Below are 14,536 nucleotides of genomic sequence, written 5' to 3' on the forward strand. Positions count from 1 at the left end.
CTGGAAAAATCACTAAAACTCTCCAAAAGCTGAGCTCTGTCCTTTGGTGGGTCCTTGAGTCTGGAGCTCAACTTTCCCAATTAAGGAACTGTGGCAGCTATTCTTTAAAGATAACTCCCAATGAGCCAGGCTCGTGGCGTTCACATCCTGTGTAGCATCTTCTCTTGAACCTGAATAGGTCTGTGAGTTGCTCTTGACCCAACGAATATAGTTTGGGTCATAACAGGCCTTGAAGTTGTCTCCTGAGTCTCTTAAAATCCTTATTTTGGGGAAAGCTAGTCACCTTGTAAGATGTCCAAAACCTTGAGACTGCCATGCTGGGGGAAGGCCAAGTTTCACCACCTGGAAAGCTGCATATATGTGTATATATACATATATATACAGAGAGATGACCAAGCAGCCCCCCTGCTCAAGTCATACCAAGCAAGGCACCAGATATATAAATGAAGAAGACTTATTTTAAGCCAGGAAATTATGGGTGGAAGTGTTATGCCTAAGAGATAACCAGCACAAAATATTAGTTAATCCTGACAGGAATTAGTCTGCTTATTTCTTATGACACCCACTGTATTTAGGAAGTAAAACTCAAGTCACCCCTTGCTGCTTCCTTCTGTCTGATTCCAGCTACTAACTATAGCAGAATTTCCTTAATTTCTTTTGAGACATATGCTGAGCAGTCTTGTGTAATTTGCAGCCACTAGCTTTATTTTCCCAGTTTTTGTTTTTTTAAGTAGTCATTTAAAAGGTGTGGGATTAAAATATAATACTCAATTTTCCTTCTCTCCTAGGAGGTTGTCCTGACTAGTGCTTAAAGCCAATCATTTCTTTTAAAACATTGACTTTAAATCATTCTTGCCTTTATCTAAGTCATCTTTCCTTTCTGTATACCCAGTCAAAGCAAGTCTTATGAATCCTGATAAATGATTAGCTTATCTTTAAAAAGAAAAAAAAAAGAAAAGCAAAAGAAATACTTGGTTGAAATGTAAGAGCGTACTTAACATAATATCCAAGAGCACTTTTTAAACTGTTAGTCCCCTATATGGAAGGTCCTTCTCTGACCTTATTCCCTGAGATACCACTTGCTTTGTTTGCAAAGGCTTTGAACAAAGTTTCTAGGCTAAACACAATGTAACATATAAAGGGGAAAATCTATACATACGTGAGTAACTGAGCAACATCATGATGTTTTCTTCTTAGGAGGACACTGCCCTTCCAGCCAGAAAAATTCTCCAAGGTAAAGCTTGCTTTTGGGATTATCTCTATTTTATCCTTGTCATTCCAGATTTCCATCCCAACTAAGGCCACGTGAGTATTGAGTTTCTTATAAAGCTGTCCAAAGAGAGAAAATGACCAGGCAATGACTCATCATGATGATACTATCTTTTAACATTTTCAATGTAGTTTATTTAGATTTTCAGATGTATTTATAACAGTACTGTAAAAACCTCCTTTCCAAGCGTACTTGTGCATGGAAGTTACCATGTGATATAGGTGTTAGCATCCCCATTCTTAGACCCCTTGGATATTTCAGGTCTATACACTCCTTATTTTGGAGCAAAGATCCTATTGAAACAAACTTTTTCTCTGCTTGTGACCACAGGAAGTATTACAATTTTGTATCAGTAGCTCATTAGTAAGACTCCACTTTAAGCGTATTTACTCAAATGCTTTGTCACATTCTCAGAGTCAGAATGAACGAGGTTGACTTATTGTATTTCACAACTAGCTGGTTTGAACAGTAGAAAAGGAACATACTATGTGGAAAAGCCCTGCAACTGTGAGTCACAAGAAAATAAGTAGTTCTCTAATTCTTAAACTTGAGTGACCTAAGTAACCTACAGTGCATATATGGTAACATTGAGAAATAACAAGTTAAACTTATGGGACAATACACTCTAAAAATAAAAGCTTAAATTGCTACTATAGTTGATAAAACTGCACAATGTTGGTCAAAGATTACAAAGTTCCAGTTACAAGATGAGTAAGTTCTGAGGGTCTCATGTACAGCATGGTGATTTTCGTTAATAATAGCATATAAGACACTTGATAATTGCTGAGGGAGTAGATAGTAAGCCTTCTCACCACAAAAAAGAAAAGGCAATTATGTGACATGTTGCAGGTGTTAGCAAACCTTTGGTGGTAATCATTAATCATTTTGCTGTACATAAGTGTGTCAAATAAATATGTTGAAAACCTTAAAATCATTGGTTATATGCCAATTATATCTCAATAAATCTTGGGGGAAAACAGCACAGTGACAGGCTTTCTCCTGGGACAGATTTCTGCTGAGAAACCTGAAGAATTTTTGTAAAGCAGTTTAGAAAACACTAAAAGTATGGAGGAATGTAATTATCATCCAAAGAGAAGTAAAAATCTAACTAGATTAAAATCCATCCCTTGACTATGCCCTCAACTTCTGGTTCCTTTCTTGTTTTGTTTTACTTACCCGACCAAGCTCCAGTCCTGGTTGAGTGACTCCCACCACATCTGCCCTTCGAAGCCCTGAACAATCTTGGGAAAGCACCCGACTGGGACTCCCTTCACTCTGAAGCCAGGGATACTACCCTCTAGTGGTCTTTCCCGCCCTCCAGCAAGCCTGCTGCATTTCCAAAGTCCATCCACTCACATGGTCTCCTGCACATTTTTTTCATACTTTCTCCTCTTTCTTATCTAACCCTTTAAGTTCTCACTTTGAGCAGATGCCCCTGCTTCCAAATTCACGGAGCATATAGAAGCAATCAGAAGGGAACTTCCACAAGCTCCCACCATCAGTCTCCCTGCTGACCTGCACCTGTTTGAATAACCTGCACCTTCCCCTTCCTTACTATAGGGATGAATGGGAGCTTAAGGCTAACTTCTCCACTTGTGCTTTACTTCCCCCACGCCTCCCAGATCAAGGAGATGAATGCAGCCATTCTTCCATTGTCTTTTTGCAGTTGTCAGTGGTTAGCCTTCTATGCAATCGTTCCCATCAGCATAAAGAAGATGTGGGTGGCCAGGGGAGAGAGGAGGTGGGGGGAATTTCTCTTTAAGGCCCTTCCCCTCTAACTTACACTCTGCTTCTCTGCTCCCATTGATAGAAAAACTTCTGGAAAGAATTTTCTGTATTTGCTGTCTCTAATTCTACACCTCTGGCTCTTTCTTGGACGCACTCTAATCATGCTTTCACTCTTACACTACCCAGAACCTTGCTTCATCCAGGTGACCAATAACTTTTACTTGGCTAAATCCAATGGCCGATCCTCAGTCCGCAGAGGACTGTAACATCATTGATCATTTTTTCCTTTGATAGATTTTTGTTTTCAGGATCCTTCAGGGCAACCCTCTCTCCTGGATTTCCTCTCACTTCACTCTCTACTCCGTGGGCTCTCTCAGCTTCTCCCCGACTGACCTCTGCTCAAAGAAGTATTTCAGGAATCTGTTCTTGGGCTCTTCTCTACCTATCTACACACCCTCTGTTGGTGATCTACACCAGAGTTAGCAAACTTTCTGTAAAAGACCAGATAAACAATATTTGAGGTTTTGAGATTCTATGGTGTGAGCTGCATCTATTCACCTCCTCTGGCATTATAGCAGAGAAACAGCATTAGAAAATGTGTAAACAAATAGGTATGGCTGTGTTTCAATAAAACTTTATTTTATAAAAGAGCAGCAGGCAGATTAGGCCCAGAGGCTAACTTTTGCTGACCCATCTTATGCCATCTCTACGTACTGCAGACTTAGACAGATTTTTATCTCTAGCCACCCCTTGCTCCTAAGCTCCAATTTTGTATATCCAGCATTTCCTCATTTTTATACAAAAAGATATCTCAAAGTTAATGAGTCCAAAATAGAAATCACAGTCTTTCCTCCAAGTCACTGTCCCCCACCATTGCTCCCCATTCTTGAAGCTGCTCAAGTCAAAGCCCTTTATGTCACGTGGCTCCTCTTTTTCCTCTGCTTCTCATCCCCTACCCTCCTTATACACCCTGTTGGCCATATCAGAGATCAACTACTCTCAAAGGTCCACTATCACTGCTTTTACTCAAGCCACTGTCATCTCTTGCCCTAGATTATGGCACAATTTTTCCTCTGTGGTCTTGCTTCCTCCCTTGCTTTCCTTCAGCTTATTTTCAACTTAATGTCCAAGACGACCTTTTAGGAACACACATGTGAAACTGTCATCCTCAGGTCAGGCTCTCCAATGTTTTCCTTATTCAAGAAAAATAGCTAAGCCCTTACACAGCCTCACCAGGGCCTTGGGGTCCTGGTCAGTGCTACCTGTTAGATGGTATCTCTACCCCCCCTCCCCTGGCTTATGTCCTCCCAGCCACAGTGGCCATCCTACTGCTCTTCCAGCAGGACAGTGTAGGTTCTACGCTTGCGTCCTTTGCTGGGTTTTGTAACCCTCCCTTGGGCCACACCCTTCTGTCCCTCCTTTCAGGTCTCTGTTCAAAGGTCACCTTTTAGAGAGGCTTGTAATATCTTAGGGTTGTTTAGAGTATTCAATGAGATCATGTATTGGATGACAGCAATGCGCCAGAGCTTGGCTTATTTTGTTGGTTTTCCCATTTTCTTCCTTAGATTGACTTTCTATTGTTTGTGAACATTTTCTTCCTGGGTGTTATTCAACAAAGCCACCTTTTATACCTTCATGGACCTGAGAATAGTGTGGCAAGTAGGAGAGAAACCTCTCTATCTCATAATATTGATATTCAGTCAAGTAGCAAGAGCTGCAGTCACCCCTTCAAAAGCCAGTCAGTGGTATTAGTCTTTGTAGTATTGACTTTGCTTTCCTGCTTCATGAAGGATCATAGACATACTGATGATATCGCCTAGCAAATTGTTGAAATTACATTTAATAAAATATATCATACCATGTTGATGTAATTGACCATTTCAAAAACCCTCTTTCTTATTTCTTCTGTATCTTGATTGTACTTTTTAAACTGAAAAACAACCAAGACAAAATATGAGCATTGATAGAAATGAATATAATTGGAAGGTAAAAAAGGCAACTTCAGTATATTTTACTCACCAGTAGTTATAACTGATGATCAGTTATAAAAGTTAACAGTGAAAAGTTGGAAACAAACTGCTTCCTTGTCTCTCTAGCTAAATTAATGCACTTTGGGAGTAGACGTGATGTTTTGTCCCCTGAAATACTAGCTTACTGCAAAGCTCTAAGGAATTATTCCTAATGTATTTTTAGTTAAATACCATGGTTTCCTAAACTGTGCATAATTAGTACCAGGAATAGCTCATTCATTAAAAATATATATATATAAACAGTAAATGAATCTAGCATAAGAGAGGCCAAAGCTTTAGGGCCTGAACTAATTAACTTACTCACAATATCATAGCATAGAATTTTCCCCTGAGACCACACATGAGGACCTCAGGCTTAGAACATTCAATATATGAAAATGCCTTCTTGTAAAAGAAGATAAACAGTGAATATTACTAAAAAGTTGCCTGTTTCAGAAGGTTCCCTTCACTAATCTTTGATATTTACCATTCCCTGATAAGCATAAATTCTAATTTACCAATTATTTAGCTGCTTAAAGAAGACAACATTATAAAAGAGTTTAACTGGAAACTGTTTGGAGCCTTTCGGATCATGAGAAAAGAGAATTTTAGTGCAAAAATTTCAGTTTATGCATATCACATTTGTTGGACATTCCTGAAAAGGAGAGATCATCAGTCTAATTATAGGTCTAATTTCCTAGGTTCAAAACAGTTTGTGAAAAAGAAGAGCCCATAGTCATGATTTTTAAAAACTGATCCACATATTCAGTATCTTATATAATAAATGTATGTAGAAGGTATTTTAAAAAAGACATTTATCCGATATAGTTACCACACTATTATCCAGGACCAAATAATATTCTATGTATTTCTCACGTTCCCAAGCCTTCTGGTCTTTTGATTTCTGTAATAAATATGAAAAGGGAAATTCCTAAGATAACATATTTACATGCAAGTGTCATTTTTTTAATTTTTATTTGAAATGTGTAATTTTATAAGAGATTAGTTAGTACCTGGGAATAAAGGAAGTCAATATTATCATTTTAACCCCAATTAGCCAGAATTATCTATAGACCAAGCCCAGAATGTGAGAGCTAGAAGAGACATCAGTGATATTCTGGTCTGACCTCTTTATTTCACCAGAGAGTTTAACGATTGTACAATTAATTAGTAGGGGTACTAGAACTAAAGCCAAGTCTATGGATTTTTTAAGCAGTGGACTTTCTGCACTCTCCTGCCATCAAATAGAGAAACTTTGAATCCAGCATCCCCCTACTGCTGTGTTTAGTGCCTTTTATTGCTGTCCCAGTGATTACCCCTCGGTTACCAATGGCTCAATGAGGGCCACCGTGGCACAAGATCTGCTCTTTCCTCCTCAGGCAGACCTGGGACTGTTTCCTACATTACAAGCTTCCCTATCTTCTGTTCCTTTCTCTTGACAAAACAAAACAAACAAAGACAAAAACAACACGTTTCTAGTGGATTATCCCACTGAAAAGCAGCAGAGGCATTATTCACACTAAATTATAAACCATGTATGTTTATTATGTTTCATTTCTGGAGGTGTTTGTCTTTTAACAGGTAAATAAGCTTAAATTAGCAAGAAAAAATTGTGAAGGCAAACTTTAGGTATTACCTAAGGAAATATGCATTTGCCTCACACCCTATACAGGACCAACATATTTATTAGTAATTATTGTGCACCAACAGAGCTCTAGGGATATAGCAGTGAAATAGACACAGTCTTTGTGCCTAGGAGCTCACAATAGACTGACAAACATAGATATGTCAGATGGTAATTAGTGCTATGCAGAGGAGTAAATGAGTGCTATGTATTAAGTAATAAGGTAGTTTTTCAGAATAGAATGAAAATCTCTGAACAATAGCCTCTTTAGAATAGGCATATTAAGAAAGTTGACAGAGTAATAGAAATTGAAATAATAGACATATTAATGAATAAATAGAATAATAGAAATAGAAATAATGGTAGCCAGGTAAGGGAAGATAAATTGGGAGAAAAAACTGAGCAAAAAGACTAAAGTGAATTGATGCTGGCATGTGTAAAGCACAGATTAAAAGTCTGTGTTTGTCTGGACTTAATGAGGGAGGTCATTTGTGAGTGGGGAGTAGAAAGGAGGAGGAGATTAGAGGGGTAGGTGGGCCCTAATCATACAGGGGTTTGTCACTCATTTAGATTTTGTACTATATGCAGTGAAAAGCCATTGCAAGGTTCTAAACAGAAAAGTGACACGATGTGATTTAGAATAAAAGAATCTCTTCACCTATGGTGTGGAGTGTGGATTCCACTAAGGCAGGCATGAGAGTGGGGGGTCAGGTAGAGGGTGCCGTCACGGTTACTGGGAGCTGGGTGGTGCATGTGGTCTTAGGAAGAGGGAGCAGAGCATAAGAGCTGGAACGTGTGGGGGCACTTGCTGACGGATACCATCCAAGGAGGAGTGAGGGAAAGAGGAACCAAGGACAGTTTCTAGATTGGTCCTGAGTAAATGAATGGCGGTACCATTAACTGAGATGGGGGGGAAATGACGTAGAAGCAGATATGGTTTGGATTTGGAAATCAGTAGTTCTATTCTGACCACATTCAGTTTGTGGTATCAGACATCAGAATGAATGCATGAAGCAGGCAGTGACTTTTAACAGTCTGGCCTTTAGAGGAGGGACCAAAGCTGAAGGTCTAAATTTGATAGAAATAGTTCCTATTTCAATAAGACATATCATAGGATGAGACAACCCAGAAAGAATGGGTCTGCAGAATAAGCTTTATGAGGGCCTGTAGTGATCAGCCAGAGGAGGGGAAACAGAGTTGCTGGGAAGGAGAAGAGTTGGGAAGAAAAGACTGATGGCAGGATGCCATGAAAGCAAGGTGATTTGCACAGGTTAACAAGGAACTGAGAGAGAGAGAGAGAGAGACAAGAGGCCATACCAGGCTACATCAGGAGATCAACATTCACGGGGAAATACAGGTAGGAGGGGTCTGGGTTCTCAGGTATCATCTCAACAGTAAAAGTCAAACCCACAGCAAATTGAACCCAACAGAAATATTATTTTATTAAGATCAATTCTACCCAGTGTTTATAGACTCTGAGAACACTTTGAAGAAATGATTGCATATGAGATGTATCCTGAATGAAATGAATGTAATAATGACAAAGATTTTTTTTATACATCTTCCAGTTTCAAACACAAGGCATATTTATTTTGCTTCTGTGACTAGAAGCCAAATTCCATACATGAAAGAATATTCTAACTTCCTGTTGGCAGATTCTACATTAATTTTACTCACTGCCACATCCCTAGCACCTATGGCAGTACTTTAGGAAAGATTTGTTGAATGAATTCATTCCTGAAGATAGCAGGATGTTTTACAAAGTGATAATACTTGATGCCTTTGTTGTACATTGTATTGTGAAAGTTGTCTGCTCCTAGAGGGCAAGCATCATATTTGTACTTCTTTTTAACCCTCGTACATTATCGTTAATAATAGTAGATCCATAAGTACTTATTCAATAAATCATCAGCAGACATCAAAGTTTTAGTGCCTCTATGGCCTACTAATTTCAAAAATAACTGTGAAGTTTCAGTCAATCAATCACAGCTGCTAAGACAGGAACCCAGGGCAGCCAGACAGGACACATGGAAGTATTGCAGATAAAACATAAATGTTTGCATACGTCCAGACTGGTGGCAGGTGGGGCCACATTCTGTGGAAATCCATGTGCCCATAACATGTCATCCATCCCGCAGGAGCGGTTCATCTTTCCATAGGGCTCATACTTATAGAGTGCATGTTCCTGTTCATCCTGATGAGTGGCGCTTAAAGGTTCAATGAAGTACCTCTGCTCCCCCTGACTGAAGTAGCCCCTGAAAAACATGAGAATTCAGGTTTCTTTAAATATTTACTCTGGCATTTCAGGGCTATAGACTGATAGACTCCAAAATATTGCCAATGTCAAAACATTAGAAGCTTAGGACAGTGGAATATAGTGTAACATTACAGCTGAAGTCATGATTAGACATCACACAAACTGATTTTCTGTGTCAGGAAATGGGGCCTGTTGGGAAGAAGGGACTATTGCAACATCATATAGTTATAACTCTGTCACAACTGGGGCAGTGACAAGGGCACTGGAAACTGACTGCATTTGGTAGTTAGGTCCCTCTCAGCACTTTCACTAAACTTCTTGAATTCTTTCAGTTACTCTTCAGAAGATAGGAGTGTGAATATTTTTAAAAGAGGCAGAGTAAGGGGGTGGAGCCAAGATGGCGGCATGAGCTGGACAGTGGGAATCTCCTCCCAAAAACATATATATTTTTGAAAATACAACAAAAAAAATTGCACTGGAATGGAAATTTCCTAACTCTAGTCCCGTGTTCTTCCAACTCCCATGCCTTATCTTTTCTAAAGGTGCACTGAAAATGAAAGAGACTTTGGAGTCTTATAGATAAGGGTTAAAATTCTGGGTTTATCAATTATTAGCTGTGATACCATGGGGAAACTACTAAAAATCATAGCCTCAGTTTCTCCATCTATAAAAACAAAATAATAATACCTACATAATAGGATGGTTGTAAAAACTGAAGGAGATGATATGTAAAGCACATGATTAATGGATATTATCAATATCTTCTCAATTCTCTCTATTGAAGCCCTGAGCTAAGATTCATTTAACAAATACTTAAGGTGTATCCATTATCATTAGGCACTGGACTAAGGGCAGGTGGTAGAAAAAGACTCGTGATCTCTCCTCTCATGGAGCTTATATTCAAATAAAGAAGATGGAGGTGCATAAAATGTGATTTTTATGTGACATGGATGTAATATACCTAATTACAGCAGAGAGTTGCTAGGAAGAAAAAGTACAAGAACATGTAACAGGGAGACTGGATTAAATGTACATAAAATTATAAGACAAGAGTGAATGTGGTGAGAGAAATTAGGTGGTTTATTACAGTGACCTGCTTAAAGGATCGTTGATAGTTTGGACAAGGATGTGGCAATAGAGGAAGAACCTCATGAAAATCTCAGGAAATATTTAGAGCATATGCTCAATAGAGCTTGATAATGGATTGAAAATGGACAGTTGGGAGGCAAAAAGTCATCAAGGAATCTGGATTTCTGGAGGGCAAGTGGCTGGTTTATTGTATCATTCACTGAGATAGGGGACACTGGAAAAATACCCGATTTGGAAGAAAAAAATCGCTTGTTTGTTTGGGGTATATTTAGATTGAGATTTTGCTTAGCTATTGAGATGCAGATGTGGAGATATGGAAAAAGAAATTAAATAATCCAGCCTGGTCATCAGAAGAGATTTCTTACTGAAGACAGACATGGGGAGTCATTAACACACAGGAAGAAATGGATACCATAGGCATGGATGGAACAGCTGGGGAGAGAATTTAGAGTGCAGGGGAGAGGAATTCCCATTCCCTAAAGATTCTGACTCCAATACCTGTTTTTTGTAAACAAGCAAACAAACAAAAACAACTCTACGAGCAATTCAAATATGCAACTTATAAACCACTATCAAGAGAAGCCATGTTTCCTTCAAATTTCAAAATTCTTGAGCCCTGACGGCTCATATTCAACTATAGTATAATTAATTATAATTGAGATTCCTTATCTTCATTAAAATACCACCCCCCATCATCACAGGTACAGACACGCTGTTCGTGACACTTTACCTTAGACCCGTGCATGTGCTGATGCTAGCATCAGAAATGTTTTCATTCATGATGTGTCCCTGGTAATAACAGTCATCCTAAAGAAAAGGGAGAAGGGGATTTAAAAAAGGAAAGCGTGCATGTGTTTTGGACTGCTAAATTTGAATTTGAAATATTGAAACAAGATCTATAATGTTTTCAAATTGTTTTATGTTGAACAACAGTCAACTTAAAGATTAAAAACAATGTTTAGGCTTTTGTGGTTAAAATCTTTAATATTTAGTTACTGATCCAAAATGCTTAAAGAGTGTTAACTAAATATTGGCATTGTATAAAAAAAGATAACAGGGGTGAATACAGTCCAGAAGAGACAAACTTACAAATGTAAGTTTAAAACCTGAGACCCCCAAAGCATCAGATAACCATTCTTTCCCTTGGCTGATTGCACACTATGTTTTTTTCTAACACCTATGAGCTCTTCCTAATGAATGGATTATTCAGACTGTAATTTCTTGATTTATCCAAAGGGTACATACCAGGATAATGAAATTAGTACAACATCCCTGACTCCATCTGGGGCAGAAAGCCAATCCTAAGAATTTTCCATGTGCATGTACCTCAATCAAGCATGCCTTTTGACTTTGGGAGAGACAAGCTATTGGCCCACATAAACCTCTGCGCAATTGCTATGGAAGAGAATGTTTAAAAGCCTTCCAACAACAAAGAAATGAAGCTCAGAAAAGATAGCAGTGGAAAAACACCCCTCATGCCACATAACACTGTCACTTTCTCTGAGCCAGTCATGAGTGAAAATTTTTTAAGGGAAACACAGAATTCTCAATTCTGCCATTAATAGAATAGTCTTGAGTTTGAAAGACTACATGATCTAGAGAGGTGATCAACATTGACTAAGAACACCGAAGGTATTTAATTCTTCACTTTTCTAATGAACATGAGAAACTCCTATGCCCTCTCTTTTATAGAGAGACCTTGAAGGCTGGAAAGGGTTGCCATGGGTTGTCAAGGAAGCCTTTGTTCCTGTCCCACTGTAGAAGGTGGTGGATCTATTAAGAATTTACTACTGCTGAAAAAAGCACCAATACTATAAATGCTGGTTCACTTCCACTGTTTGTCTGGCAATGACACGGCCTTTGGTTGGATGGATCATGCCCCAATTTACAATGAATCTAGGCCCCTGAATTACCATGATCTGTGGGCTCGTGGTGACCTCCTTTCCAGTGGAACTGTAAAGCGTTTCTGTGTAGCCTGGTGCAAGGAGATCCCTGGGGAAAAAAAAGAATGTCATGGTTACTCATGCTATTTGCAAAGTCTGCTGATCAGAGAGCTTTCACTAGATGTGCAGAAAACTTCTGAGTCCTGATCTCCTGCCCGTGACATAGCAAGACAAGTCCAAGGTTGAAAGGGATGTGTACAGTGGGAAGACTGATGGGGCAGGGACACTCCTGAGTAGTGCATAGCAAGGTCAGCTTTTTCATCAGACTTTGCATGTTTGTCTGGGGAGAGATTTGAATAATAAGTGGAAGTGAGGAGGGGAGAGTTGATAAAATGACTGAGAAGGGCACTACTCCTCACCAGTTCAGGATAACTGCACCTCCATCCAGTCCTACTGCGTTACCAGCACCTGGTCACAACTGGGGCAGTGACAAGGGCACTGGAAACTGACTGCATTTGGTAGTTAGGTCCTTCTCAGCACTTTCACTAAATTTCTTGAATTCTTTCAGTAACTCTTCAGAAGATAGGAGTGTGAATATATTTTTAAAAGAGGCAGAGTAAGGAGGTGGAGCCAAGATGGTGGCATGAGTAGGACAGTGGGAATCTCCTCCCAAAAACATACATATTTTTGAAAATACAACAAATACAACTATCCCTAAAAGAGAGACCAGAAGACACAGGACAACAGCCAGACTACATCCATACCTGCAAGAACCCAGTGCCTGGTGAGAGGGGTAAGATACAAGCCCCGGCCCCGCGGGATCCGAGCACCCTCCCCCCAGCTCCCGGCGGGAGGGAGAGGGAGCCCAGGACTGCTGAACACCCAGCCCCAGCCACCTGCACCAGAGCGCAGGCACAGTGTATGCGTGAGGTGCTGGAAACTAGGGAAACAGGACAGTAAGACCTGTGAGCGGGTCCCGAAGCCGGCGCTCCGGGGACAAAGGAAAGCCAGTGCTTTTTGAAAGTGTTAAAGGGACAGGGACCACACAGCTGGACGGAAGCATCCCGGGTCACAGTTCAGCAGCTGGAAATTCCAGGGAACTCCGGGCGCACTAACCCCCTGGGCAACAGCTCTGAGACCCCTCACGGCGGTAAACAGCCAAACAGCCCCCCCGTCCATTACCCCTCCAGGGCCCCGCCAATAGCAGAGCAGCAGTCGGAGGCTGGCCACGCCCACAGCAAGGGAGCTTCCTCCATACCTGCCGGGCAAGATACAGAGACCCAGTCTACATGCAATTGCCCAACACAAGCCACTAGGGGTCGCAGTTGTCCCAGTAAAGAAAGGCCAGGAGCCAAGTGGAAAGACTTGACTCTCCCAGCTGACAGATGAGTCAATATCTCACCAATGTACCTATCAACATGAAAAGGCAAAAAAATTTGATCCAGCCAGGACTAACCCAGACAGCTTCGGCATCTGCTACATCTTCCCCTGAGAAGGAACCTGGGGAGATAGATTTAACCAATCTTCCTGATAAAAATTCAAAACAACAGTCATAACCATGCTGATGGACTTGCAGAGAAATATGCAAGAACTAAGGAGGGAGAATTCAGAAATAAAACAAGCCCTGGAAGGACTTCAAAACAGAATGGACGAGATGCAAGAGACCATTAATGGACTAGAAAACAGAGAACAGGAATGCAGAGAAGCTGATGCAGAGAGAGATAAAAGGATCTCCAGGAATGAAAGAGTTTTAAGAGAGCTGAGTGACCAATCGGAACAGAACAATATCCACATTATAGGGGTACCAGCAGAAGAAGAGAGAGAAAAAGGGATAGAAAGTGTCTTTGAAGAAATAATGCTGAAAACTTCCCCAAACTAGGGGAGGAAATGGCCTCTCAGACCACAGAGGTACACAGAACTCCCATGACAAGGGATCCAAGGAGGGTAACACCAAGACACATAATAATTAAAATGGCAAAGATCAAAGACAAGAACAAAGTATTAAAGGCAGCAGAGAGAAAAAAAGATCACCTACAAAGGAAAACCCATCAGGCTATCATCAGACTTCTCAATAGAAACCCTACAGGCCAGAAGAGAATGGCATGATATACTTAATGCAATGAAACAGAAGGGCCTTGAACCAAGAATACTGTATCCAGCACAATTATCATTTAAATATGAAGGAGGGATTAAACAATTCCCAGACAACCAAAAGTTGAGGGAATTTGCCTCGCACAAACCACCTCTACAGGGCACCTTACAGAGACTGCTCTAGATGGGAGCACTCCTAAAAAGAGCACAGAACAAAACACCCAACATATGAAGAAGGGAGGAGGAGGAATAAGAAGGGAGAGAAATAAAGAATCATCAGACTGTGTTTATAATAGCTCAATAAGTGAGTTAAGTTAGACAGTAAGATAGTAAAGAAGCTAACCTTGAACCTTTGCTAACCACAAACTTAGAGCGTGCAATGGCAATAAGTACATACCTTTCAAAAATCACCCTAAATGTAAATGGACTGAATGCACCAATCAAAAGACACAGAGTAATAGAATGGATAAAAAAGCAAGACCCATCCATATGCTAATTATAAGAGACTCACCTCAAACCCAAAGACATGCACAGACTTAAAGACAAGGGATGGAAAAAGATATTTCATGCAAACAACAGAGAGAA

General features: G+C 40.1%; 1 protein-coding gene and 1 long non-coding RNA gene across 3 annotated transcripts in view; one reads left to right on the forward strand and one right to left on the reverse strand.

The window, feature by feature from the left end:
• Positions 1-14,536, forward strand: part of LOC118914346 (uncharacterized) — a 69,798-nt gene that overhangs the window by 40,987 nt on the left and 14,275 nt on the right. For both annotated transcript variants that reach the window (XR_005025569.2, XR_005025571.2), the window contains one exon: positions 1,198-1,234. This is a non-coding gene — a long non-coding RNA (uncharacterized LOC118914346). The remainder of the gene's footprint in view (positions 1-1,197; positions 1,235-14,536) is intronic.
• Positions 1-14,536, reverse strand: part of ADAM28 (ADAM metallopeptidase domain 28) — a 65,578-nt gene that overhangs the window by 34,285 nt on the left and 16,757 nt on the right. The window contains exons 4-9 of the mRNA XM_057486887.1: positions 11,891-11,969; positions 10,708-10,784; positions 8,697-8,886; positions 5,840-5,911; positions 4,857-4,928; positions 1,160-1,329 (exon numbers count right to left, since the gene is read on the reverse strand). Coding sequence (XP_057342870.1) covers positions 1,160-1,329; positions 4,857-4,928; positions 5,840-5,911; positions 8,697-8,886; positions 10,708-10,784; positions 11,891-11,969 — 660 coding nt within the window. The remainder of the gene's footprint in view (positions 1-1,159; positions 1,330-4,856; positions 4,929-5,839; positions 5,912-8,696; positions 8,887-10,707; positions 10,785-11,890; positions 11,970-14,536) is intronic.

This window comes from Manis pentadactyla, chromosome 1 (assembly GCF_030020395.1).
Source record: "Manis pentadactyla isolate mManPen7 chromosome 1, mManPen7.hap1, whole genome shotgun sequence".
NCBI classification, from domain to species: Eukaryota; Metazoa; Chordata; class Mammalia; order Pholidota; family Manidae; genus Manis; species Manis pentadactyla.